Here is a 25,923-nt window from a genome sequence, read left to right on the forward strand (position 1 = left end):
AATACTGCTCCTATGTAAAAGAATATAACTACTATAATACTGCTCCTATGTACAACATAACTACTATAATACTGCCTCCTATGTACAAGAATATAACTACTAGTTATATTCTTGTACATAGGAGGCAGTATTATAGTAGTTATGTTGTACATAGGAGCAGTATTATAGTAGTTATATTCTTGTACATAGGAGCAGTATTATAGCAGTTATATTCTTGTACATAGGGGCAGTATTATAGTACTTATATTCTTGTACATAGGGGCAGTATTATAGTAGTTATATTCTTGTACATAAGAGCAGTATTATAGCAGTTATATTCTTGTACATAGGGGGCAGTATTATAGTAGTTATATTCTTGTACATAGGAGTAGTATTATAGTAGTTATATTCTTGTACATAGGAGTAGTATTATAGTAGTTATATTCTTGTACATAGGAGCAGTATTATAGTAGTTATATTCTTGTACATAGGAGCAGTATTATAGTAGTTATATTCTTGTACATAAGAAAAGTATAATAGCAGTTATATTCTTGTACATAGGGGGAAGTATTATAGTAGTTATATTCTTGTACATAGGAGTAGTATTATAGTAGTTATATTCTTGTACATAGGAGTAGTATTATAGTAGTTATATTCTTGTACATAGGAGGCAGTATTATAGTAGTTATATTCTTGTACATAGGAGTAGTATTATAGTAGTTATATTCTTGTACATAGGAGGTAGTATTATAGTAGTTATATTCTTGTACATAGGAGCAGTATTATAGTAGTTATATTCTTGTACATAGGAGCAGTATTATAGTAGTTATATTCTTGTACATAGGAGGTAGTATTATAGTAGTTATATTCTTGTACATAGGGGGTAGTATTATAGTAGTTATATTCTTGTACATAGGAGGCAGTATTATAGTAGTTATATTCTTGTACATAGGATTAGTATTATAGTAGTTATATTCTTGTACATAGGAGGCAGTATTATAGTAGTTATATACTTGTATATAGGAGGCAGTATTATAGTAGTTATATTCTTGTACATAGGAGGCAGTATTATAGTAGTTATATTCTTGCACATATGAGTAATATTATAGTAGTTATATTCTTGTATATAGGAGGTAGTATTATATTAGTTATATTCTTGTACATAGGGGCAGTATTATAGTAGTTATATTCTTGTACATAGGAGGCAGTATTATAGTAGTTATATTCTTGCACATATGAGTAATATTATAGTAGTTATATTCTTGTATATAGGAGGTAGTATTATATTAGTTATATTCTTGTACATAGGGGCAGTATTATAGTAGTTATATTCTTGTGTGTATAGGGGCAGTATTATAGTAGTGTAGTCTGTTTTGTAATATAGTAGCAATTTTCTTTTCATTCTTGTTCCCATATGACATCCTCCATTTTTTTTCTGGCTGGGCTTGGTCTTGGTCCTTGACTTGTCCTACTGATTATCCTGTTCTCTCCCTGACAATTCCTCTTGATCACCATCATTTCCCTTTGCTAGTAGTCTCTCATCAGGAATATGAAGATGTTATTTCAATCATCAGGACACTGTCTTATGTCATACATTACACCTAATAATCTGACAAGTCTTTACCATGTTACATGTACTTGTGCTTCCACTTCCAGTCTCCACATGACTAGTATTTCTCCTGGTCAATGATATAAGAAATACGATGCTGGAGTATAAGCTGGTGCTGATACAGTGTATCTTCCATCCTCCCGTCGGGTACCATCTTCTTCACTGGTGTTATTCATATCCAACATGATATCATGATGTCTCCTGAGTCTGAGCACAATATCATTGATAGGCCATGGCTTCGTCCCAAAGGTTTATAGTTACTATGGTAGAGAAGTGTCCTAATTCCAACCGTCTGAAGCTATAAGGGATATAAGCTTAAACATGAGACCTTGTTTGACCTTGTTTGATCAACCACTGCCAGTATGTTGGTTGTCAGATTGCCCATTTGGTTACACTGTAGGTCTCTGATGACAAGTCTCTAGAGGGCAGACCTCCAAATTTCTACACGTCATGTAGATTGCTGAGACCTCCATGCTATCGAGTTCTGCTCCATACGTAAAGGGTGAAGGTCCCGTCCTTTAGACTTTTCCACCTTCTCCACACCATCAAATTCTTGTTATATTTTCTATGTCACCCGTCTGTACAGATGGCACCACACCTGGTTTCAAAGATTGTCCAAGATCCTACCCAGGCTGTGAAGCACGTTCTCTAGGGGTATAGCCAGGACGGGGTTCACATCTGCCCCCTGGGTAATGAATGCCATTGAGAGCACCAACAAACCACTTTGCCTAACAGGGATAGGACACCAAACATAACCTATTTCCCAGGAGCAAACTCCATGCACACACCCAAGTGTGCCATCTGAGAGGGCATCCGATGGTTCGTTCCACTCTGATGAAATTGGAGCAGGTACTATTCTGCTTCTTATCATTGGAACTGAGCAGATCGGAGGCCCCTATAGAGGTAAGTGCATTATGTAATGATATCGAAACAGGGCCTAAGAGCACCAATGACATTACTTGCATGCCAACATTTGTAGGCAACCATCTGAGAGAACAACACATCAAGGGGCCATTCTCCTGTCTCAAGGGGTCTCTCATTTAGGGGTGGGTAATGACTCCTTTTTGGCAGACAATCACTAAAATGTGTTGACCATGCCTATTCTTGTGACGGCCTGCACAAACTGGGGAAAAATGAATTATTCCATCTTCACCAGTTTTCTGGTATAGATGGGCAATCATGTGATGCATATTTGGTATATGGCCCCTTCTTGCACCAAATGTGTGATACGTTCCTCGTTCTGCTGCCCACTTTCTTCCACGGATGTGGGTGGAAAGCAGAATGGGGATGCCTCGCCTCAACATCTAAGCCAGATCTTGACCGGCATAGACTTCCATCTTGGTGCATTGACTTGCGCCTGATTTAATAAGAGGCCGGAGCATATGCCACTCGTAATAAACCTGCCCCACTGTGCCCACATCACATAGAGGTCAACAAAGAGCTGCCTTGGCTGGGAGAATTTGGAAGCTCTTCTAAGAGTATGGAAGGACTCAATTCTTGGGGAATAGGCAAATATGCTAACGATCCTTAATCCCATATCTCCCAACAAACCTGGAGTCAGTGGGATAGTCCTGGATTCCAGGTGATGTCCCATTGTCCCAGGTGGTGGTAGGTATTCACTGGATGCAACTTATCAGTTTCCAGACCCAGTCTCTTCCCCATTCAGCTCCTGTCTCTGCTCACAGTAGCATGGAAGCAGGTAGGGTGATGTAATGACGTCACTACATCGCGTCTGCTGCTGCTGAGGGGCTGGTAGTAGAGACAGAAGGGGAACAGAGGAGGTAAATTTTAACTTTTTTAAGTTTATTGCAGTGAGGGCAACAGGAATGGCAATATACCATGGGGGCCATAATGAGGGGTAGATTATACTGTGGAGGCCATATGAAAGACAACATGATGCCAGGGGGCCATAGTGTTACATATTGTGGAGACCACACTTGGGGGGCATTATACTGTGTGGGCTACAATGAGCAGGACGTTACATTGGAGGGGTTACAGGGAACATTATATTGTGTGGCAATTATAAGGAGTGGGATGCCATAACAGGGTAACTGAAGGGGCGTTATACTGTGCGGGGGCACAAAGGGACAACAATGGGCAGGCGCTGGAGGTTTGGCTCAGTACCCTGACACATGGGTCTTGTAACGACTACAATCAAGTGCCACAGATAACTGTGATATTGTGAGTCTGGATCTCTGGAGAGGGTGCAGTCCAGGAAATATGGCCGCTACATGGAGAAAAGGCCTAAATTGGCTTTTGGCCCACTAGAGTGTTATAAATCCATATTCCTATGTATGGATACAGTTGGGTTCTACTCAGCTAGGTCGTAATTCACTTCTTTCTATACTTTAACCTGAAGGTAAGTGTGTGTTTATCTGAAAATGAAAAAAACATTCTTGCTTGTCCGTTCTTGATCCCATCCTTCCCACAATGGGTGAAGTCGGAAGTCTCCATAGGCAAACCCTGAACCATCCATAAACTTATTCACTGTCCCTATAATGATATTCCCTGATTCTGCAGGGATTTTTTTTTTTTTGCAGTAGTCTCCTCATTTACATCTCTATAACATAGCTATAGATGACATCACTTGCTTGATGACATAGATGGGTTATGGAGGGGTGACCGTCCTGGACATTTTGTCAGTGACTGCTGGTCCCCAAGGGGGTCACAAAACCAAACAGCTCTTGTCAAACAAGATCACTACTAATGGTTGAACAACAGGAACCTCCGTTAGAGGCTTCACAAAGGCGCTAGGTAAAGCTGCCAGGCAATAGATGGTAGTAGGGGCTACCTAAGAGGAACTCTAAAAGATGAGCCCAGTATGATGAAGTTCGGCTCAGTGAAGTTCTGTGGTAAGTAGGGTTGAGCGATCAGGATTCGGAAAAGATCAGATTCCGATCGGCGATTGAGTAAATTTCACGATCGCTTTCAGAATACCGATCCCGATCTTTTCCAGCGGGATTGAGGTCGGAGGTTATCTCAAGATCGGCTCAACCCTAAAAGTGACTTTTCCCACAGAGAAACATTGACTAGGGTTGAGCGATCGGGATCAGAAAAGATCAGATCCAGATCGGCGATCGAGCAAATTTCGGGATCGAGATCGGCTGGAAAATGATCGGATTTTAAAATCAACCGGCTCAACCCTAGTGGTAAGGTTCAATACTTACAAGGGGTATGCATTAGAGATGAGAGAACACCAAAATGTTCAAAGTTTGAAATCCGATTCGAACAGTCGCTCACTGTTCGACTGTACGAACGGGTTTTGAACCCCATTATAGTCTATGGAGAACATATACTCGTTAAGGGGGAAACCCAAATCCGTCTCTGCAAGCTAACTTTTTCCAATAGGAATGCATTGGCCAGCGCTGATTGGCCAGTCTACAGAATTCGGCCAATCAGCGCTGGCTCTGCCGGAGGAGGCGGAGTCTAAGATTGCTCCACACCAGTCTCCATTCAGGTCCGACCTTAGACTCCACCTCCTCCGACAGAGCCAACGTTGATTGGCCGAATTCTGTAAACTGGCCAATCAGCGCTGGCCAATGCATTCTATTGGCGTGATGAAGCAGAGCTGAATATGTGTGCTGAGCTCAACTACGCTGGTGGTGTAGCCGGGAGTTCAGTGCACGGCCAGCTCTGCTATGCCGGAGATTGAGCAGAGTTGGCCGTGTGCTCCGGTGGTGTAGCAGAGCCGAGGGTGCAGAAGGGTTCAAGTGCACCCTCGGCTCTGATGTAGCAGAGCTGAGTGTGCACAAGGGTTAGAGCGCACACTCCGTCCGGAGATGTAGCCGTGCTGATGCTGTCAACACTGCTACATCTGATATCGGAACACAATGGAGACTGCTGTGGACTCCACAGCAGTCTCCATTGTGGTCCGATCTGAGATGTATCAGTGTTGACAGCATCAGCACGGCTACATCTCCGGATGGAGTGTGCGCTTGAACCCTTGTGCACACTCGGCTCTGCTATATCAGAGCCGAGTGTGCGCTTGAATCCTTCTGCACCCTCGGCGCTGCTACATCAGAGCCGAGGGTGCACTTGAATCCTTCTGCACCCTCGGCGCTGCTACATCAGAGCCGAGTGTGCGCTTGAATCCTTCTGCACCCTCGACTCTGCTACATCAGAGCCGAGGGTGCGCTTGAATCCTTCTGCACCCTCGGCTCTGCTACACCACCGGAGCGCACGGCCAACTCTGCTCAATCTCCGGCATAGCAGAGCTGGCCGTGCACTGATCTCTTGGCTACACCACCAGCGTAGTTGAGCTCAGCACACACATTCAGCTCTGCTTCATCACGCCAATAGAATGCATTGGCCAGCGCTGATTGGCCAGAGTACATAATTCGGCCAATCAGCGCTGGCTCTGCTGGAGGAGGCGGAGTCTAAGGTCGGACCAGAATGAAGACTGGTGTGGAGCGATCTTAGACTCCGCCTCCTCCAGCAGAGCCAGCACTGATTGGCCGAATTATGAACTCTGGCCAATCAGCACTGGCCAATACATTCCTATGGGAAAAAGTTTATCTCACAAAAATCACAATTACACACCCGATAGAGCCCCAAAAAGTTATTTTTAATAACATTCCCACATAAATAAAGGTTATCCCTAGCTATCCCTGCCTGTACAGCTATCCCTGTCTCATAGTCACAAAGTTCACATTCTCATATGACCCGGATTTGAAATCCACTATTCGTCTAAAATGGAGGTCACCTGATTTCGGCAGCCAATGACTTTTTTCCGATTTTTTTCACTGCCTCCGATGTCGTAGTTCCTGTCCCACCTCCCCTGCGCTATTATTGGTGCAAAAAAAGCACCAGGGAAGGTGGGAGGGGAATCAAATTTTTTGGGAGTTTGCCACGCGGTGTTCGATTCGAATCGAACACATCGAACAGCGTGATATCCGATCGAACATGTGTTCGATAGAACACTGTTCGCTCATCTCTAGTATGCATTATTTACCCGAATTAGCCCTGACTTGGAAGTATTCACCTACTGGACCACCATGATGCTTAGGTGCCACCATGGTCTAAAGCAGGGAGAAGAAGTAAAGAGTAAGAAGTATATTTTTTGGTGTAGGACTGGGCGGCCTGTGTCATACATTCTAGTGGAGTCAAGTCTTCTCCTGATACATCTTAGCCCCAATTGCCCAAAGATTTGTTGGAGTCCCCTCAACAGGGACCTCTACAGCAACAGTGTCCTCCTCCAGTCTTCTGTAGGATCAATCTGTAAGAAATCCAAGAACACAAGCTCAGAAGGGAAGGAATGTAAAGAATACAGAAGTCAAAGATTAGGTAACAGCTGATATGTCAAGTCAGACATACTATGACTAGTCCTTTGTAACCCAGAGGTGGACTTCTCACCAGATGCTACCCATTCCTCAGAGCTAGTAGTAGTCAGCACCTTCCAGCAGGGAGCGATAGCTAAAAAAAGAATTGTCACACTCACTATGTCAACTCATCTATTCAGTTGTCTGCTGACACAATCCATCATCGGTGCCTGGGCCAGATTGAGCGAGATTATCGAATATCTCTAAAATGGAAAAAAAATAAATAAATAAGTGAAAAATTCCAATTCATAAGAATTGGGGAACTTTAACAGAAAAGAAGTGGAAGTCAGCTCCAGAATGGTAAATACTAGAGATAAGGAACCCAATTGATAACAAGACGGTTTTGTTACGGATTTTCCAAAAATTTTGGGTTTGCCTCTCACTAATCATTATTATTATTATACTCTTAAAGAGCCCAGACAGCAGGGTAAAATCATTGGTGGTCTAATAATTAACACTTACCGTTCCTGGTCTCCCTCATGGCATCTGGTGTTCATTCCTCTTCCAATCCCTTCTGGCCTCCTGTGTCATATCAGCTGCCCATTAAGAAAGTTTTGTTTAACTCAGATCTTTCTTTGACCTCTTATAGTCAATCACTTCAAAGCTCATACAGCCAGAACCCCCCACACTGTATTATCTGTGTATTATCTCCTATCTCTCTCTAGTATAACACTACACTAATCCCCAGAACCCCCCACACTGTATTATCTGTGTATTATCTCCTATCTCTCTCTAGTATAACACTACACTAATCCCCAGAACCCCCCACACTGTATTATCTGTGTATTATCTCCTATCTCTCTAGTCCTAACACTACACTAATCCCCAGAACCCCCCACACTGTATTATCTGTGTATTATCTCCTATCTCTCTCTAGTATAACACTACACTAATCCCCAGAACCCCACACACTGTATTATCTGTGTATTATCTCCTATCTCTATCTAGTATAACACTACACTAATCCCCAGAACCCCCCACACTGTATTATCTGTGTATTATCTCCTATCTCTCTCTAGTATAACACTACACTAATCCCCAGAACCCCACACACTGTATTATCTGTGTATTATCTCCTATCTCTCTCTAGTATAACACTACACTAATCCCCAGAACCCCCCCACACTGTATTATCTGTGTATTATCTCCTATCTCTCTAGTATAACACTATACTAATCCCCAGAAACCCCCCCCCCACACTGTATTATCTGTGTATTATCTCCTATCTCTCTCTAGTATAACACTACACTAATCCCCAGAACCCCCACACTGTATTATCTGTGTATTATCTCCTATCTCTCTAGTATGACACTACACTAATCCCCAGAACCCCCCACACTGTATTATCTGTGTATCATCTCCTATCTCTCTCTAGTCCTAACACTACTCTAATCCCCAGAACCCCCCACACTGTATTATCTGTGTATTATCTCCTATGTCACTGTTTTGGTATCTTCTCTCTCTAATCTCTACCTACATAATGGGCATCTTCTCCTCCTGCCTGGGCTTTTTATACTACCTAAACATCATCATTGACTTCTCACCTATAGTCCATCATGATTGTCTGTCCCCTGTTATGAGGGAGTCCAGCCTGATCCATGAGGTCATATGATTCTTACTCTCTGCTTTCTCTATACTTTCACATGACAGCTGTACTTTTTGGCAGATTTATGTGACTCAAAAAGCAAAAAATTCCGACAAAATTTTTGGAAAGTACATTTCAAATGTGGTTCATTCTGATTCAGAAATGATCTCCAGTTTGGGGACTGGATCCATTTTCTTTCTCCAGTAACTGCTGTTCTCCCTGCATAACTTTTTCCAACTTTTCAGTTGCTCCTGCCCGTAGATCACTGGTGGCCCGATCATATCAGTACAGGCTGACGCAGATTTTCCTGCATGGTCTGTTACACTGGATGTTCTTCTCTCCCTGGATGAAGGGTTAGCTGTACCCCGTGCAGTCTGCCTCCTCTCTTGCAAACTCTATTTACTTCTTGCCTTGGACCAATCCAACACTTTACCAGTAGGTGCCACTAGAGAGACTAGAGAGACTGTTATCGATGGTGATGTGCTGCCATCTACTGATAAAGTATATACAGCTGATATAAGGACTACATCTTCTATATTGTACTATAGACCGTGATGGGAATCTCCTGTATAGAATTAGTGATATCTGTACAGTCGATACGGGCAAACCCCTTTGTCTGGAGCCAGGTTCGACACAAATATCCCAAATTGTTTGGTTTTTAACTAAACTAAACAAAATAGGGATTTGTCTTGGATGCTGCAACATGCATTGTGGTAAATGATTATACTCTGGGGTGTCTTCAGCCCCAGTCTTGCGATTTTGGCCTGTCTTCATTTAGTCTAGCCTTAGTCGAGGGCACTAGTTAGTAGGAAAGCACCTTTGGCTTGCCATGTTAGTTAGTGGTCGTTAGGGCTTTAATAGGCAGTCCCAGTGTTACAGTTCTGTATATACATATATATATATATATATATATATATATATATATATATATATCTATATATGATTATAATTTGACAGAAACTCTTGACTGTGGTAGTGCCTGCAGTCGAGGTCCACAAGCCCCAGGAGGGCGGCCTTTAGCCTGAGCGAAGCAGCAGTATGTCTGTGCAGCTCAAATGTGAATAGGGAGCAACACACGTTCACCAGTTAACTTCTTCAGGTGAATGTGTTTGGGCAGCTCCTAATGTGAACAGGCTGCAATGAGGCTTACACCAGTTGACTTCACTGGGTAAATGGGTTTGTGCAGCTTTAATGTGAACAAGCTGCAACAACCGTTCACCCGTAACCTAACTGGGGAACTGCACCTGAGTATAGGCTGCAGCAGAAGCTGCCAAGGGTAAAACGTCGCCCCTGGTCAGCAACACAAAGGGCTCCACAGAACCTTTGGAGCTACAATCTACTGGACAGTACAAACAGGCTATTAAGGTCCCTACCGGCAGTATCCAGGAATCCTACACTAAAACCCCTGAACTGACAACCTGCCTTTCACAGGAACCTAGCCCTGACCTCCTGTCTCAAAATAATAGTCAAAGTGTGAGCACCCAGCGGGCGTCGGCTCACACCATATAAAGGCAAGTCCCCGCCCACAGGAGCAGTGGCCACAACTTCACCGGGCATGCTCAGTATGGGCCGAATGGGACTTAGCCTTTGAGCGCCTCCAAAAGGTCTGAGCATGCTCAGTAGGGGTAGAATAGGACTTAGCCTCTGAGTGTCTCCAAAATGTCCGAGCATGCTCAGTAGGCCGAAAGCTGGACTTACATTCCACACACCTCACTGTCCGACGCCGAGGGCGAGAGCTGGATTGACCCGCAGGTGGCGCTGTGCACCAGAATGAAAAACTGCGGGACCCCATCCTAACATACAGTAGGAAGTGCCCCATCGAGTCCTTCATCATTACCCAAATACAACCTCCTCATCACTGTGGCCTAAGAGGATTTGGTGCCAAAGCACCATGGAGCGAGTTAGCGAGTGCATGTGGAAGTGTCTTCTGTCTCTTTGAGAGAACTTTGGAAGGTTGAAGTCATTTTCTTGAAATGCTGTAATGGTTTCTGTACCAATCTCTTTCTGATAGTCTATACTCTGGAGCAGGATAGTTTGGTTTTCGGTATATGAGTTGTAAGCAGCCATTTTCTTGTGTCCTGTGGGTTCCTTCCACTACTCCCATTCTAATGTTTCTTGGGTTTCCATCCTCTAGGACCTATTTGTCAACATTTGGCAATGGGGTTTTTGGGACAAGACAACGCACCTATTGCTTTGGCCCTTGTTTTCACCAACAGATTAACAGGGATATCCCTGACACTCTCTTGGTGGGAAATGATATGTCTTCTCTGAGGTATTGGGTATCATCAGCAACTGTGAGACTTCATGCTCAAGTACCTTACATTGCAGCTCAACGAACACCTTGTCTCAACTTTTTGGTATTTCGCCCCACCAGCATGTTACATGTATGGACCCCAATGGTGTTGGAAAGTTCTAAAAGGATACATGTTTCCCTAAAATATTACATATATGTATGTTTTAGAAGTAAAGATAAGCACCCTCATCAGATATAGATAACTGGAACCCAATGAAGGATATTTGGAGGAAGTTTAAGATACCAATCCCCAATTTTTTGGATTGTTTTTTTGGATTGGGGTCTGAATTTATTTACTTGGTTTAGGTTTGGCTAAAAATTAATTTTGAGGTCTTGAGGGTTGAGCGATCGGGATCGGAAAAGATCAGATTCCGATCGGCGATCGAGTAAATTTCACGATTACGATCGGAATTCCGACCCGATCTTTTCCAGCAGGATTGAGATCGGAGGTTATCTTAAGATCGGCTCAACCCCAAAGTGACTTTTCCCATAGAGAAGCATTGACTAGGGTTGAGGATCGGGATCGGAAAAGATCGGATTCCAATTGGCGATTGAGTAAATTTCACGATCAAGATCGGGATCGAGATCGGCTGGAAAATGATCGGAAATCGGATTTTAAAATCGATCTTGAGAAAAGTAATTGGCTGGCTAAATCAGGTGACCTCCAATTTATATGAACAGTGGATTTAATATCCGGTTCATATGAGACTGTGAACTATGTGACTGTGAGACAGGGACAGATGTACAGGCAGGGTTAGCTAGGGATTACCTTTATTTAGGGGGGAATGTCACTCACCCAGCTCTTCGGGGCTCTATCTCATCGGGATCCCTGTCAGCTTGCGATATGCGGGAGCTGACTTTTTCCCATAGGAATGCATTGACCAGCGTTGATTGGCCGAATGCCATACAGAGTACAGCATTCGGCCAATCAACGCTAGTTCTGCTGGAGGCTCGTCTGTGAGGAGGTGGAGTCTAAGATCAGACCAGAATGGACACTGCTCTGGACCGATCTTAGACTCCACCTCCTCCGGCAGAACCAGCGTTGATTGGCCGAATGCTGTACTCTGTATGGCATTCGGCCAATCAACGCTAGTCAATGCATTCCTATGCCGAGGAATATCTCTGATGCAGCAAAGTGTGCAGCAGGGTTAAGCGCACACTCAGCTCTACTATATCTCTGATGCAGCTGAGCTGAGTGTGCAGCAGTGTTAAGCGCACACTCAGCTCTGCTATATCTCAGATGCAGCAGAGCTGAGTGTGCAGCAGGGTTCACATCTCCGGTGTAGCAGTGCTGGCCGTGCGCTCAGCTCGGTTCATCTCTGGTGTAGGCGAGCTGAGCGCACGGCCAGCACCAGCGTTGATTGGCCGAATTCTGTACTCTGTATGGCATTTGCCAATCAACGCTGGTCAATGCATTCCTATGGGAAAAAGTCAGCTCCCGCACATCGCAAGCTGACAGGGATCCCGACATAATACAGTGACTTGGGCATATTTCACTGTTCGCTCATCTCTAGTCATCAATTCATCAGTGATTAATTCATCCGAGACTAATTCCAAACTGAACAATCTGGAATATTTGGGTTGAACCCGGCTCGGTACGAGATGATTCCACTGATCTCTATCGCTTTGTTAGGTAGTTACAATATTCCTGAAGTTTATGAAAGTGGATACATTGGATTGCTACAGTGAGGCCATCACTCCGAGACACCAACATATATGTCTGGGTAGTATCGGACTGAGAGAATGGAATTAAAAGTAGGATCCAGTACGGTACTGTGGCAATACGTTACATGTACAGAAATATTGCCTTTATCCAGGGAGGGAGAATACTGAGCTCAGATGTAACTCATGTTAACAGATTTCTACACGTTCCGCTTGACCTTTAAACAAAAATGGCAAAACCAAAATTGGACTCAAAATCTCTGTTGAAAAGTTGACTGTAATGTACAGGATGACTCAGCCCAGAAGATAACATAAGTATGATGGACCTCTGTGGGTCGCGCACCATCTAAGTCACCGAGACCCTTTCATTTGGAATCCCTCCACCCCGACTGAAGAGATGAAATCTATTATAATTCTGCTGTAATGTGTCCAGAAGCAATGCTCGGAGGAAATAAGTCAGTTTTACGTGTTTGCTTTTTTCGGAAGCCATCTGTGTGCTCTTGAGATCAGTCTGGGAGCAATCAGCCCCATCATTGATAAGAATACGCCGTCATTCTCTCTAATGAGCGGTTTGTGTTTATATTTACATCTGAAGGCTTCTAAAGAGTCTTTTTATCTCTGGTTCCATGGAGCTGAAATAGGCTTACCCACATCATGTGGTCTGAAGACGTCATAGGTACCAGGATAATCCCATTCAATTCCATTGTGCTGGCGATCTATGCCTACCCCCAACATTATATCTCAATGGAGGAGAGAAAAATCCATGAGTCACCTTATTCCATTCATAGGATCGTCTTCATGGGAAAAAGTACCAAGAGTGAGATGTTTACATGAAATAGAAGGTTTATTTTTGCAGAAATTCCAAAAAATAAACTCGACAGTGTTGTAGCGATGGGTTGTGATCTGGTAGGAATCTTGGTGATATCACAATACAGATTCCTATTGGGTGGAAGATGACCATGTTATATTATGTGGGATCAAGAAGTCATCGGGGAGCACAATATGGGGTGCTTATCTGGGGCGTACCCAGTACTAGTATAGGTAACAGTAGTATCTGGCCGCCATTTTGTTCATGGATTCTTTGTACATGATTATATTCCTGTTTCTGAGCTATAGTTAAAGGGATCCTCTCATTAGAATCCCTTTTTTTCTAACTAATATGTAGGAATAGCCTTAAGAAAGACTATTCTTCTCCTACCTTTAGATGTCTTCACCGCGCCGCTGTTCGGTAGATATTCCGTTTTCCGTCTTTATGCAAATTAGTTCTCTCGCAGCACTAGGGGCGGGGCCCCAGCACTTAAACAGCACTGGGTGCGTGCCCAATGCTGCGAGAGAACTCTGCAGCGATGCCTCCATCTTCTTCAGGAATCGGCCTCTACGCATCGTCTTCCAGCCTGGCTTTCAATCTTCTACGCATGCGAAATCAGCTCTGCCAGTGGGCCTCGGGCAGAGCCGACTGCACCTGTGCATGGCCATTTTTTTGTGGCCGCTTACGTGAGCTCTTGTAGTAAGCGGCCACAAAAAAATGGCTGCACTCAGGTGCAGTCGGTGCAGAGCCAACTGCGCATATGTAGAAGATTGAAAGCCAGGCTGGAAAACAACGCGTAGAGGCCGGTTTCTGAAGAACATGGAGGTGGCGCTGGAGAGTTCTCTCTCTGGGGACACCCTCATTGCTGTTTGAGTGCTAGGGTCCACCCCCAGTGCTGCGAGAGAACTCATTTGCATAAAAACGGAAAACGTAATATCTACCGAATGGCGGCGCGGAGAAGACAACAAAAGGTAGGAGAAGAATAGCCTTTCTTAAGGCTGTTCCTACGTGTTAGTTAGAAAAAAAGGGATTCTACTGATAGGATCCCTTTAAATAATGGTTGAAGAATCTTCATAAAACTGGACAAATTCAAGAGTTTTTGGTCTCAAACCCTTCCCGCTACAGACAGTTATGAAATTTTTGATTTTCGTTTTTGACTCCCCATAACTTTTTTTTATAATATCTATTCACAGAGACATATGAGGACTTGATGTTTGTGGGACAAGTTGTACTTTGTAATGGTATTAGTTAAGATGTACTGGAAAGCTGGAAAAAATTCTGAACGGGGTGGAATTGGAGAAAAACTGCATTTGTGCGACTTTCCTTCAAGCTTCGTTTTTATGGTGTTTACTGTGCAGCAACAATGATGTCACTTGTATTCTATGGGTTGGTATGTTTCTGAGGATACCTAATGTATTTAGTTTTTCTTTATATTTTGATCCTTAAAAAATGCAAAACTTCTTCCGTATTCCGATACCTGTAACTTTTTTGTCGTATTGAAAAAAAAATAATTGTTCACAGACTGGGCATTTACAGTTGTGAGAAAGCAGAATTTTTTAATGTTAATGTTTATTTGAGATTTAATGAAAGGGAGGTGATTGGAAATTTTATTTTATTTTTTAAACCTGCCTTCGGGACTTGAACCTGTGATCTTTAGATTACTTCTATAGCAGTATGATTCTATTGCTATGTGCAACAGGCAAGTCTAAACAGAAATTTAGTATAAACAGGCCTGGGTGCCTTCATAAGGTCCCCGATTGTCAGAACAACCAGATGACTCATGCGATCTCATTCGTGCGGGCAGTGCATGGCGAGCACACGGACCCCATTATAGTCTAAGAGGTCTGTGTGCTTTGACAGCACAGCACTTGCAATTGCGATTGTATTCCGTACGGGGGATCTCCATGCGGACTCTCCCTGGACAGAATACATACGCTAGTGTGAACCAACTAAATGTCTGATAACACCCATATGCAAATCCATTCCCCACACACAGAAGTCTATGGAGAGGGAAGAGGGGAGAAGATGGCTGTTGCCAGCTACTAATTGTTTTATGGTCTCATTTAACGCAGTGATAGAGCATTAACTCATTAAATATAGCAGAATGTGTCTTTTCAGCTGCCTCATCTTCCTCTATTCTCCATAGACTTCTATGACAGATGTAACTCAGCCTGAGTGGGACACTTTAAAACAAGGCAGAAAAGAGTTCATTGAGGTTGCAAAAGGTGTCAAAGGTCAATCTAAAAGTTCTTGATGATATTAAGTCTTTCATATGTTGCAATTTGTAATAGACCCAGGTGACCCAAGGTTTGAGCTTTTGGACCCTTTAATAATCCTCAGGACTGGTAATATATAAACTATTTGGAATCCTGAATGTTATCGGAATTAGACTGGAATTTCTAGGATCTGTTCCAGCAGGATCGGGGAGTGTTCTACTTAGTGAACTTTGCTTGGTTATGTAACGTCCTTCTCTTGCCGGGTTTTCCGCTGAAGCATTCATCTGGATTTTGTGGTGACACCATGTCTAAGGAGACTTCCTCTCCCCAAGTTGTTTTTGTACTTGCCACACCTGAAGACTATGAAGAGGTGATGTCCATCTCTGGCGGGATTTACAATGGAATGGACTATCTGCCTTTCAGGTACCATGCATGGCTGAGAGACCCACAGAGAAGAACATATCTGGCCAAGTGTGAGGGCAAGGTGGTGAGTAGAAAATGGAAGGAATTTTAAGGACTGAAAAAAGTAAATTTATAAAGAAACCAAAACTAAAGGAGTGGGGGATTAACGAAGCAAAGAATGTGTTCAGAAACAGAAGGGTTAATTGTTTATTTTTGTCAATTAACAAAATTAAATAAATGAAGAAAAAAGAAATGAAAATCACATCAATTTTTGGTGTGACCTTTGCCTTCCATCTGTTCTTCTTGGTACTTGCAGACAGGTTTTGGTGGAACTCGGCAAGGAGGTTGTTCCCGCCATCTTGGAGAACCAAGCCCAGATCTTCTGTGGATGTAGGCTTGCTCCAATCCTTCTGTCTCTTCATGTCATCCCTCCTCCAAAGGTGACACCAAATATTGATGGGAGCTGTAAGAAGGACTGGGTTAAGGTCTGAGAAGATCTCTGGGCATTTAATGGGCATACCTATTCTTCAACTTACGGGACATCTGCCAGACATCTGGGTCTCCAATCATTTTGGGTTTTAATTGGCTTGGTCAAAGATAGTTGGTGGAGAAGGCTTCCAAGATGGTGGAGGACCTGGGCACTGATGTGCTTTCAGGCCCTAAATGTAAAGTAGAATTTTCACATTTTTCATAAATCTTATACATTTAGTGGGTTGTAAAGAAGACCACAAAACAAAGAATCATGTCTATCAAACTTTTTGTCCCTTAGATGGCAACGACGATCTATTTTTAATGAAGAGACCATATTATTGGTCCTCTATGTGTAGACTTAAAGTAGTCTAGAAAATTAGTAAACTAATTTATCTTCATCCTGCTCTTCTCTTCATGGGTTCTCAGGTCGGCTTTGAGTCATTCATATTGGTTGATGATGGAACTACGGCAGTGGTGGAAGGTCTTCGGGTAGCCCCCTGGATGAGAGGACGTGGGGTGGCAGGATGGATTCAAAAGTTTTGCTTGGATACTCTACAGTCTAACCACTCAAAGGTGAAGAGAGTTCGACTGACCCGGGCAGAGAATCCACCAGCTGCTTTGTTGACAAAATACAAGGTGATCAGTTCTAAGGTGGGTTCAGTCTTCTTCAATCTTCCAACTTTGAGGACTACACTTTGTTGTTACCCATAATTAGAGATGAGCGAACAGTGTTCTATCGAACACATGTTCGATCGGATATCAGGGTGTTCGCCATGTTCGAATCGAATCGAACACCACGTGGTAAAGTGCGCCAAAATTCGATTCCCCTCCCACCTTCCCTGGCGCCTTTTTTGCACCAATAACAGCGCAGGGGAGGTGGGACAGGAACTACGACACTGGGGGCATTGAAAAAAATTGGAAAAAGTCATTGGCTGCCGAAATCAGGTGACCTCCATTTTAGACGAATAGTGGATTTCAAATCCGGGTCATATGAGAATGTGAACTTTGTGACTATGAGACAGGGATAGCTGTACAGGCAGGGATAGCTAGGGATAACCTTTATTTAGGGGGGAATGTTATTAAAAATAACTTTTTGGGGCTCTATCGGGTGTTTAATTGTGATTTTTGTGAGATAAACTTTTTCCCATAGGGATGCATTGGCCAGCGCTGATTGGCCGAATTCCGTACTCTGGCCAATCAGTGCTGGCCAATGCATTCTATTAGCTTGATGAAGCAGAGTGTGCACAAGGGTTCAAGCGCACCCTCGGCTCTGATGTAGCAGAGCCGAGGCTGCACAAGGGTTCAAGCGCACCCTCGGCTCTGATGTAGGAGAGCCGAGGGTGCACTTGAACCCTTGTGCACCCTCAGCTCTGCTACATCAGAGCCGAGGGTGCGCTTGAACCCTTGTGCACACTCTGCTTCATCAAGCTAATAGAATGCATTGGCCAGCGCTGATTGGCCAATGTATTCTATTAGCCTGATGAAGTAGAGCTGAATGTGTGTGCTAAGCACACACATTCAGCTCTACTTCATCGGGCTAATAGAATGCATTGGCCAGCGCTGATTGGCCAGAGTACGGAACTCGACCAATCAGCGCTGGCTCTGCTGGAGGAGGCGGAGTCTAAGATCGCTCCACACCAGTCTCCATTCAGGTCCGACCTTAGACTCCGCCTCCTCCGGCAGAGCCAGCGCTGATTGGCCGAAGGCTGGCCAATGCATTCCTATGCGAATGCAGAGACTTAGCAGTGCTGAGTCAGTTTTGCTCAACTACACATCTGATGCACACTCGGCACTGCTACATCAGATGTAGCAATCTGATGTAGCAGAGCCGAGGGTGCACTAGAACCCCTGTGCAAACTCAGTTCACGCTAATAGAATGCATTGGCCAGCGCTGATTGGCCAATGCATTCTATTAGCCCGATGAAGTAGAGCTGAATGTGTGTGCTAAGCACACACATTCAGCACTGCTTCATCAAGCCAATACAATGCATTAGCCAGTGCTGATTGGCCAGAGTACGGAATTCGGCCAATCAGCGCTGGCTCTGCTGGAGGAGGCGGAGTCTAAGGTCGCTCCACACCAGTCTCCATTCAGGTCCGACCTTAGACTCCGCCTCCTCCGGCAGAGCCAGCGCTGATTGGCCGAAGGCTGGCCAATGCATTCCTATGCGAATGCATACTTAGCAGTGCTGAGTCAGTTTTGCTCAACTACACATCTGATGCACACTCGGCACTGCTACATCAGATGTAGCAATCTGATGTAGCAGAGCCGAGGGTGCACTAGAACCCCTGTGCAAACTCAGTTCACGCTAATAGAATGCATTGGCCAGCGCTGATTGGCCAATGCATTCTATTAGCCCGATGAAGTAGAGCTGAATGTGTGTGCTAAGCACACACATTCAGCACTGCTTCATCAAGCCAATACAATGCATTAGCCAGTGCTGATTGGCCAGAGTACGGAATTCGGCCAATCAGCGCTGGCTCTGCTGGAGGAGGCGGAGTCTAAGGTCGGACCTGAATGGAGACTGGTGTGGAGCGATCTTAGACTCCGCCTCCTCCAGCAGAGCCAGCGCTGATTGGTCGAGTTCCGTACTCTGGCCAATCAGCGCTGGCCAATGCATTGTATTGGCTTGATGAAGCAGTGCTGAATGTGTGTGCTTAGCACACACATTCAGCTCTACTTCATCGGGCTAATAGAATGCATTGGCCAGCGCTGATTGGCCGAATTCCGTACTCTGGCCAATCAGCACTGGCTAATGCATTGTATTGGCTTGATGAAGCAGTGCTGAATGTGTGTGCTTAGCACACACATTCAGCTCTACTTCATCGGGCTAATAGAATGCATTGGCCAATCAGCGCTGGCCAATGCATTCTATTAGCGTGAACTGAGTTTGCACAGGGGTTCTAGTGCACCCTCGGCTCTGCTACATCAGATTGCTACATCTGATGTAGCAGTGCCGAGTGTGCATCAGATGTGTAGTTGAGCAAAACTGACTCAGCACTGCTAAGTCTGCATTCGCATAGGAATGCATTGGCCAGCCTTCGGCCAATCAGCGCTGGCTCTGCCGGAGGAGGCGGAGTCTAAGGTCGGACCTGAATGGAGACTGGTGTGGAGCGACCTTAGACTCCGCCTCCTCCAGCAGAGCCAGCGCTGATTGGCCGAATTCCGTACTCTGGCCAATCAGCACTGGCTAATGCATTGTATTGGCGTGATGAAGCAGTGCTGAATGTGTGTGCTTAGCACACACATTCAGCTCTACTTCATCGGGCTAATAGAATGCATTGGCCAATCAGCGCTGGCCAATGCATTCTATTAGCGTGAACTGAGTTTGCACAGGGGTTCTAGTGCACCCTCGGCTCTGCTACATCAGATTGCTACATCTGATGTAGCAGTGCCGAGTGTGCATCAGATGTGTAGTTGAGCAAAACTGACTCAGCACTGCTAAGTCTGCATTCGCATAGGAATGCATTGGCCAGCCTTCGGCCAATCAGCGCTGGCTCTGCCGGAGGAGGCGGAGTCTAAGGTCGGACCTGAATGGAGACTGGTGTGGAGCTATCTTAGACTCCGCCTCCTCCAGCAGAGCCAGCGCTGATTGGTCGAGTTCCGTACTCTGGCCAATCAGCACTGGCCAATGCATTTCTATGGGGAAAAGTTAGCTTGCGAAAATCGCAAACTGACAGGGATTTCCATGAAATAAAGTGACTTTTATGCCCCCAGACATGCTTCCCCTGCTGTCCCAGTGTCATTCCAGGGTGTTGGTATCATTTCCTGGGGTGTCATAGTGGACTTGGTGACCCTCCAGACACGAATTTGGGTTTCCCCCTTAACGAGTTTATGTTCCCCATAGACTATAATGGGGTTCGAAACCCATTCGAACACTCGAACAGTGAGCGGCTGTTCGAATCGAATTTCGAACCTCGAACATTTTAGTGTTCGCTCATCTCTACCCATAATGTCTTGTTCTATGTGATCATTTTGTTGTATAATCAAGAAAAAAAAGTCCAATCCCTCTCATGGCGTAAACAACATATTATACGACCGGGTAAATTGAGGAAGGCTTCCGTCTTGGCTAAAGTAGAAAGCTACATCCTGCAGAGGTCTCCACACTGGTGGAACATAAGACATTCATTGTATTATTTTGTTTCCATTCTTTTTGTTAAGTTTTAATTTTTCATATGATTCTTTACTCAAGTCATTGCATTTTACATCTTCTGAATTTGGGACGATCTCCCTTGTCCGTTGTGTTCCCCATTAGGCGGTGGTGTCAGTACTCCTTCCCGCTGACCAGTTGGACACAGCAATCAAGTTACTGGAGTCACGAGTGAACAATTTGGACAGATCCAAGAACCTATCTGTTCTCGGAGAAGAGGAAATTCTCAGATTCTTTGAAGAGTCTAAGACAAGAGAAGATCTGCTTTCTGGAGGATTGTTAGTTCAAGGCTGGCTACCTCTTACCACTCATAAGTCCAACCTACATCTTCTACTGAAACGGAAAATTTCCTGGATTTATTCACCTCTTGGGGATTCAAGCAACTTAACTGTTACTTCCAAGGCAACAGCCACTAGTGGTGACACCTATCTGGAAGGGTTCCTTAGCCTTGGTACTCCACCATATCCAGTGCCCTTTGCCGAGGGAATACATCGTCTAGACATTGACATGTTTGGAAATGACCCTTTCTTTGCCAAGATTCATGTCCTACAACAATTGAAGATTGCTGTACGAGCGTTGCCTGCAGGGGGTGGTGTAGCTTGTTTCTTATACGCAGATGAGAGTCTACAAACTGAACTAGGCCAACTGTGTGAAGGGTTGACTCCATTCCATGTTGTGAAGGAACAAATGATACTAGAAATGGAGATCTAGGGTTGCTTGGGTTGTACCTCCATGTATCAGTGAGAAATCATTTTAATATTTGTCTACATTTTGCATTAAAATATCTGTCCATTGATCCCATTTATATCTTTAGACATGATCATTAAAAAGGAATTCAAGGATTTTTGGTTTTGGTTATTTATAGGTATCACTAGCCACTGGAATGGGGGGAAATGACCTCATCAAGTGCAAAAATGCCAAATAGATAGGTTTTAGGTTCTACGGTCATGGAGGTCTTCACAAAGGAATGGGTGCAAGACCAGACCGGATACCAAAAGTTGGCATCCTCCTCAATAGACTTATATTATCATTTGAGATAGGAACCACACTCACGCGATAGAGTCGCCAAATGGAGCGTGTATAACTGGTATCTGCAAGTGACACCATTAGGAAGATTTAGGTGACATAAGGACTGCTATCAATGAACTTCACCTGATCTGCACAATGGGACAGGCATGGAATTGGGATTAGGAGGACATCCTTCAATGGCAGATAGTAGGCCATGTGTGATAGGCTGTATTTATTTTTCAGTTGTTCGAAAGACAGCCAAGTGTCTCCTTACCATCTCTCTAAAGAATCATGAGAGCGAGTAAGGAGTCCAGGACATGACAGTCTGAGTAGAAATGGTGGGGATGGTCATGACAATGACAATAACAATTGCTTGTTGGGCAAGACCAGAGAACTGAATCAGGGTAACAAGGATATGACAATGACATCAGAGGAGGAAGGTGGTGGAGTAAAGTCAACACATGGACAAAACATCAAAACCTGCCATGAACTGTGAGGCAGAAATTGGGTTGTCTATCTCAGCTCAAGTATTTTATACACATCCATACTGTGATGTCCTCTATAAGGCTGATGTTATTTCTGATGATGGGCTTCAGATACATAGGGCAGTGGGATCTTCTCTCCTATATGCAGTGTATGGGAGACATCATAGTAACTAGTCTCCATCTACCGGATCAGGGATAACTGATGATAGGAGAGAGAACCTGCAGATGGGAAAACTGCTAAAACAACAGCTTATCCGTGCTTTAAGACAAGATCATTGAGATTGTTAGAGGTATCAACGACAAAGAAATCTTACCAATGTTTATGGAGAGTAAGTCTTCTTATCAAGTGACTCTTTTTTCTTATTATACAACCTATAATAAACCATAGTCAACCAAAGTTTTGACCTATTGGACCCGCTAAACATATAATCAAACAGGTCTTTTAATAAATAAACCATTTGGAATCCTGCATGCTATTCCTTCTGGGTTGTCAGGATCCTTGAATTTCTAGGATCTGTTCCAGAAGACACAGGTATCCTCGTACTTGGCTTATTTAGCCTTCTTCTTGTGTTTTTGGCTGAGGGACATATCTGGATCTTGTGGTGTCGCCATGTCCAATGAGACTTCATTTTCACAAATAAATTTTGTAGCTGCAACAGCTGAAGACTATGAAGAGGTGATGTCCATCTCTGGTGGGATTTACAATGGAATGGACTATCTGCCTTTCAAGTACCATGCATGGCTGAAGGACCCGCAGAGAAGAACATATCTGGCCAAGTGTGAAGGGAAAGTGGTGAGTAGAAAGAATTTTTAAAGACTGAAGAAGGAGATTTTTTTTAAAAAAAAAATACACAAGTAAGGAGTAGGGGGGATGAGCCACCACTGGACCCCTTTGGTAATAGGTTATCTCCAGTGGAAACCAAATAAGGGCAAATCAAAACCCAACATACAGACGGTTCTTTACCCCAATATTTGCCTTCCGAGAAAGTCTGGAGATTCCCCATTTCATATTCACATCTATTAATCACGGACAGAGTAGTAATTTTTGGATGATGTGTTTGGTGATCTGTTACCATGTGGGGGGCAAGACAAAGGGTCATAAAACGTGTGGTGGGATGGAAAAAGGGGTCATATATTGGTTGGTGGGCCAGAAAAAGGAGATCATATACTGTGTAGGAGGCCATAAAAGGGGCGTCATATAAAGTGTTTGGTCAGACAAAGGGGGCCATATACTCTATGGTAGGCCAGAAAAAGGGGATCATATATAATATTTTGGGAGCGAGAAAAAAGGTGTTATATACTGTATAGAGGGCCAGAAAAAAAGGGATCATATACTGTGTGGTGGCCAACAAAAGTTTGTCATATACCCTGTGAGGGCCAGAAAGAGAAGGGCATATACTGTGTGTGTGGGGGGCAGACAGTTGATGTGTTGGGTGATCTGTTATCGTGTGAGTGGCCAGACAGAGGGAGTCATAAACCATGTAGAGGGCCATAAAAATAGTGTCATATGGGGGTCAGAAAAAGGGGGTCATATACTGTGAGGTGGGTCATAAAAAGATGGTCACATTTACCATGTGGGGAGCCAGAAAAAGGGGGTTACATGCCAGGTGAGGGCATAGATAAAGGGAGTCATATACCGTATGGGAAGACAAAAAAAGGGGGTCATATACCATGTGGGGGGCCATAAAAAAAGGGTATCATATACTGTGTGGGGCCCAGAAAAAGGGGGTCATATAAACTGTGTGGGAAACCAAAGAAAGAGGGTATATACCATGTGGAGGGCTAGAAAAAGTGGGTCTTATACCACATGGGGTCCCTAAAAAGAGGGCCATATAACATATGGGTTGCCAGAAAATGGGGTCATGTATTGGGGGGCCAAAAAAGAATTTTTTTACTCTGCTAATGGGGGCACATGTCCTACCTAGAAGGGCCTCATCATACAACCAAAGATAGTCAAGTGGGTAGCTTTTTTTGGGGGGGAGAGGGGAGGGGCCTTTCTGTAGTTTTGTTCAGGCAGCAGAGAGGCTAGGTTCCCCCCTTACCCCCATTAAAACCACAAAGACTCACAACAGCCATAATACAACCCATGACAAACATCATATCCTTATACCAGCTACAATACATAAACAAAAGCCCCCTATTTATACCCCCCCAGCCAAAATGTCTACTTTACAAGCCACTCGTTCCCAACAGTCAGTTGTTTGTAGGGGGAATCTATTTATCTATCTAGTATATTTTGCCATGTGGGAGAAAATCCAAACAAACTGAATGCAGTGGGTTGAAAAAAAGGCCTATATGCAGTAAACAAAGAATCATGTCCATCAAGCTTCTTCTCCCTTAGAGGGCAAGGATGATCTATTTTGAGTGAAAAAAAACATATTATTGGCCCTCTAAGTGTAGACTTAAAGTAGACTAGAAACTTTGTAAAGTAATCTATCTTCATCCTGCTCTTCTCTTCATGGACTGTCAGGTCGGCTTTGAGTCATTCATATTGGTTGATGATGGAACTACGGCAGTGGTAGAAGGTCTTCGAGTAGCCCCCTGGATGAGAGGACGTGGGGTGGCTGGATTGATTCAAAAGTTTTGTTTGGATACTCTACAGTCTAACCACCCAAAGGTGAAGAGAGTCCGACTGACCCGGGCAGAGGACCCACCAGCTTCTATGTTGATGAAGTACAAGGTGATCAGTTCTAAGGTGGGTTCAGTCTTCTTCATTCTCATCGTTGTCTCCTATATTATTTTGGTCCCATTCTCTTTTTCTCATCTTTTTCCTTGTATTTCACACCTTCTGAAGTTGAGCCACTCTACTATGTCCATTGTGTTCCCCATTAGGCGTTGGTGTCGGTACTCATTGCCGCTGAAAAGTTGGACACAACAATCAAGTTACTGGAGTCACGAGTGAACAATTTAGACATATCCAACCTATCTGTCCTGGGGGCAGAGGAAATTCTCAGATTCTTTGAAGAGTCTAAGTCAAGAGAAGATCTGCTTCCTGGAGGACTGATAATTCAAGACTGTCGCCCTTTCAGTATGCATAAGTCCAACCTAAATTTTCTACTGAAACAGAAAATTGTCTGGATATATTCACATCTTGGAGATTCAAGTGGCTTAACAGATTCTTCCAAGGCAAAAGCCACTAGTGGTGACTCCCATGCCTACCTAGAAGGTTTCCTTAGCCTTGGTACTCCACCATTTCCAGTGCCCTTAGCCGAGGGAATATATCGCCTAGACATTGACATGTTTGGAAATGACCCTTTCTATGCCAAGATCCATGTCCTAGAGCAATTGAAGATTGGCGTACGAGCATTGCCTGCAGGGGGTGGTGTAGCTTGTTTCTTATATGCAGATGAAAGTCTACGAACTGAACTGGGCCAACTGTGTGAAGGGTTGACTCCATTCTATGTTGCGAAGGAGCAACTGATACTAGAAATGGAGATCTAAGGTGGCTTGAGTTGTACTTCCATGTCCAATAAAGCTACAAATTGTCCCATCAAACACCAGTCAGGAGTATGGACCGGTTCCCTGTCATCCTACCAGCAGCACAAAATGGTCTTGTGCCGCTGTTAGGACTAAGGGAAACAAGATTATCTTCATAATCCTTTGTTCTCCCAGTCATATCCAGACCCCAAAACAGCATTGTGAAGTTAACTAAAACATGACGTTTAATGATAATCTATTGTCTATAAATAAATGCAATAACCACCTCCAAACTTAGTCACCTATGGTCAATCATACTCTATCACCTATGACTACATTACCTACATAGTCATACCTGTTATTTATCAGACTTTCAGATGTAAAGATGTCTAAGACATGTCACTAGGTAAAAGATTAAACACGACCTGAACAATCTATTGAAGAATTGATAAATTACTCTGATGTCATCAAGGGGTGGGGTGAGGGACTATCTTGCTCTATGTTTTGGGATCCACTTCCATG

At 44.0% G+C, this 25,923-nt stretch overlaps 2 protein-coding genes across 2 annotated transcripts; both read left to right on the plus strand.

The window, feature by feature from the left end:
• The first annotated feature begins 15,741 nt into the window (after positions 1-15,741).
• LOC142204713 (putative N-acetyltransferase 16) lies at positions 15,742-21,284 on the plus strand. The gene is made up of 3 exons (XM_075276026.1): positions 15,742-15,957; positions 16,770-16,994; positions 20,597-21,284. Exons 1-3 carry the CDS (start codon positions 15,775-15,777, stop codon positions 21,200-21,202), a joined length of 1,014 nt encoding a protein of 337 aa, XP_075132127.1. The 5' UTR covers positions 15,742-15,774; the 3' UTR covers positions 21,203-21,284.
• Positions 21,285-22,586: 1,302 nt separating this feature from the next.
• Positions 22,587-25,613, plus strand: LOC142204714 (putative N-acetyltransferase 16). The gene is made up of 3 exons (XM_075276027.1): positions 22,587-22,777; positions 24,455-24,679; positions 24,817-25,613. Exons 1-3 carry the CDS (start codon positions 22,595-22,597, stop codon positions 25,423-25,425), a joined length of 1,017 nt encoding a protein of 338 aa, XP_075132128.1. The 5' UTR covers positions 22,587-22,594; the 3' UTR covers positions 25,426-25,613.
• The last annotated feature ends 310 nt before the right edge of the window (positions 25,614-25,923 follow it).

The sequence above is a fragment of the Leptodactylus fuscus genome, chromosome 5, assembly GCF_031893055.1.
Source record: "Leptodactylus fuscus isolate aLepFus1 chromosome 5, aLepFus1.hap2, whole genome shotgun sequence".
NCBI lineage: Eukaryota > Metazoa > Chordata > Amphibia > Anura > Leptodactylidae > Leptodactylus > Leptodactylus fuscus.